The following is a 2,200-nucleotide window of genomic DNA, read 5'->3' on the forward strand; positions in this document are numbered from 1 at the left end:
ATATATATATATATATATATATATATATGAATTTCTTTAAAAAAAATATTACTGACCTCAAACAGTAGTGTACCTCTCTTTATTATATCTCTATTTTCTTTCCTTTTATAGGACAGTGGGCGAACACAGTATTCAGATCTTCCATCAGCTCCACTCAGTCCTAGAGTGCGACGGCAAAGAGAGGGGTGTGTATGTGTTATTTTGGGGTTCTAATGTAATGTATGGACAAATTTGTCCAAAAATCATTAAAAAATGTCTTGTAACCTGTGACACAAGCAGAAGTGTAAATGAGATTCGATAGCTACCGTGGAACTTGACAGCAGCTGCTCACCTTCACTGTCATTGTGTGGAACTGAGTAGCTAAAGCCCTCCTTTTGATTTTCTAAGAAAGAAGATCATATGAGATCTTTATTACATTTTAATTTTTGGGTAAACTGTCCTTCAAGTTCATTTATAACTGTTTTTACCACAGGTCTGAACCTCACAGGACACCTGTGAAGCGGAAACTTTTCAGCAGTACTAGTCCTAGAAAGAGGTAAGAATATTTGGTTTCCCTCCAATAGAGAAGAACTGCTGTTATTCAGTGGAGAATAATAATACACTCTTTTTCAGGTTGGCACCACCTCTGCAACCACTTGCAACAGAGGATGATGCAGAGAGAGGTAAATTCCTGCACATCATTTCACAACTAACCAGTCAGCTAATCAGGATTATCACTGAATATTGACAAAAATGCCTTGTCAAAAGCCAATTTGCTCAGATTTGCTATGAATTTCCAGAGAAAGATCGTTGTGTCCCTGACTGTGCCCTGCAGATTTTTCCCTGTTTGATGGCGCCATGGAGTTTCTAGTCGGAGAACAGGAAGATGACAGTAATGAAGAAGATGATGATGAAGAGTTCTCAACGCCGCCCACTAGTCCCTTAACCTCACGCCTGGGACTGACACGTGTCGCCATTGAAACTTTGCCACGGGTTTTTTGTTATGAGCGGCGACACATCCAGGCTGTTGCTGTGGGGCTGCAGGTTAACAACTTTCACAAGCTCCTCCCACAAAGAGAGCTGGAGTCATTTAGCCCCGCCTCCTGCTACACTGGCTACTACACTCTGACAATGAGAGGTGCACATTTAAAACACACTCGAACGTGATTTTTGCATGAAGTCAGAGTGTTAGTCACAGCGTGTTTGTAGTATTGTAGTAAATGATTAAAAAGTTTTCTTTTTCCCCTGCTTTAGCTCTATCGGATGGAGTGATGCTTGACGTTCTTTTTCTGCCTGTTGCCCCGGGAAACTTGCACTGGATGCCCCTCCCCCTTTCACATAATAACTCCTGGGAGTCTATCCTATCACATGGAGGCTTTTCACCACACGCCCCGCCCCCAAGCCCTGGTAAATAGGAAGCGAGTGGGCTTTATTTATTCAGAACGAATTTCAGTAAAAACACTTTCTTCATAAATCCATTCACACATAAACTGTCTTATTTTTTCTACAATGCTATCAGCTACTAAAAAAATCACAAGATTTTTATTCATTTTGATAAAAGAGGGGCAGTGTTTTTTTTTTCTTTTGTAAGTCAAGTCTATGGTGAAGCTTATTATGTGTGAATTATTATCATTCTATCAAATAAAAATAACAACTACCACTAAAAACTGACCACCCAGCAGTCCTTATTTTTCCTTTCCTTTTTATTTTATTTGTATTTATTTATTTCCTATGGTAATAAATGAGCTAAACATTTAAATCTGGTTTCTTTTTCTTCTCCAACAGCTGACTTGATCGCCACCGCAAATCAGTTGACCAATCAAAGACTGCTGTGTGTCTTAGATGCATGTGCACTAGGAGGAGAGAAGATGGAACTGGTACTAAACCGTGCATTTCCTTTACGATGACAGAAAACATTTTGGAGATGCAAGGACACACTGATACAAAACAATTTGTGACCCTGGACCACAAAACCAGTCATAAGGATAATTTTTTTGAAATTGAGGTTTATACAACATCTGAAAGCAGAATAAACAAGCTTTCCACTGATGTATGGTTTGTTAGGATAGGACAATATTTGGCCGAGATACCAACTATTTGAAAATCTGGAATCTGAGGGTGCAAAAAAATCTAAATATTGAGAAAATCGCCTTTAAAGTTGTTCAAATCAAGTTCTTAGCAATGCATATTACTAATCAAAAATTAAGTTTTGATATATTTA

The 2,200-nt window shown here is 38.5% G+C and overlaps 1 protein-coding gene across 1 annotated transcript in view; it reads left to right on the top strand.

Annotated features, from left to right (window-relative positions):
* The window catches only part of LOC107558426 (uncharacterized protein CXorf57-like), a 7,949-nt gene extending 5,971 nt beyond the window's left edge, over positions 1–1,978 (top strand). Inside the window, exons 10-15 of the mRNA XM_016242089.1 lie at positions 112–185; positions 473–535; positions 613–662; positions 815–1,117; positions 1,234–1,386; positions 1,765–1,978. Coding sequence (XP_016097575.1) covers positions 112–185; positions 473–535; positions 613–662; positions 815–1,117; positions 1,234–1,386; positions 1,765–1,886 — 765 coding nt within the window. The 3' untranslated portion in view covers positions 1,887–1,978. The remainder of the gene's footprint in view (positions 1–111; positions 186–472; positions 536–612; positions 663–814; positions 1,118–1,233; positions 1,387–1,764) is intronic.
* The last annotated feature ends 222 nt before the right edge of the window (positions 1,979–2,200 follow it).

Source organism: Sinocyclocheilus grahami, unplaced genomic scaffold, assembly GCF_001515645.1.
Source record: "Sinocyclocheilus grahami isolate Dianchi unplaced genomic scaffold, SAMN03320097.WGS_v1.1 scaffold645.1, whole genome shotgun sequence".
NCBI lineage: Eukaryota > Metazoa > Chordata > Actinopteri > Cypriniformes > Cyprinidae > Sinocyclocheilus > Sinocyclocheilus grahami.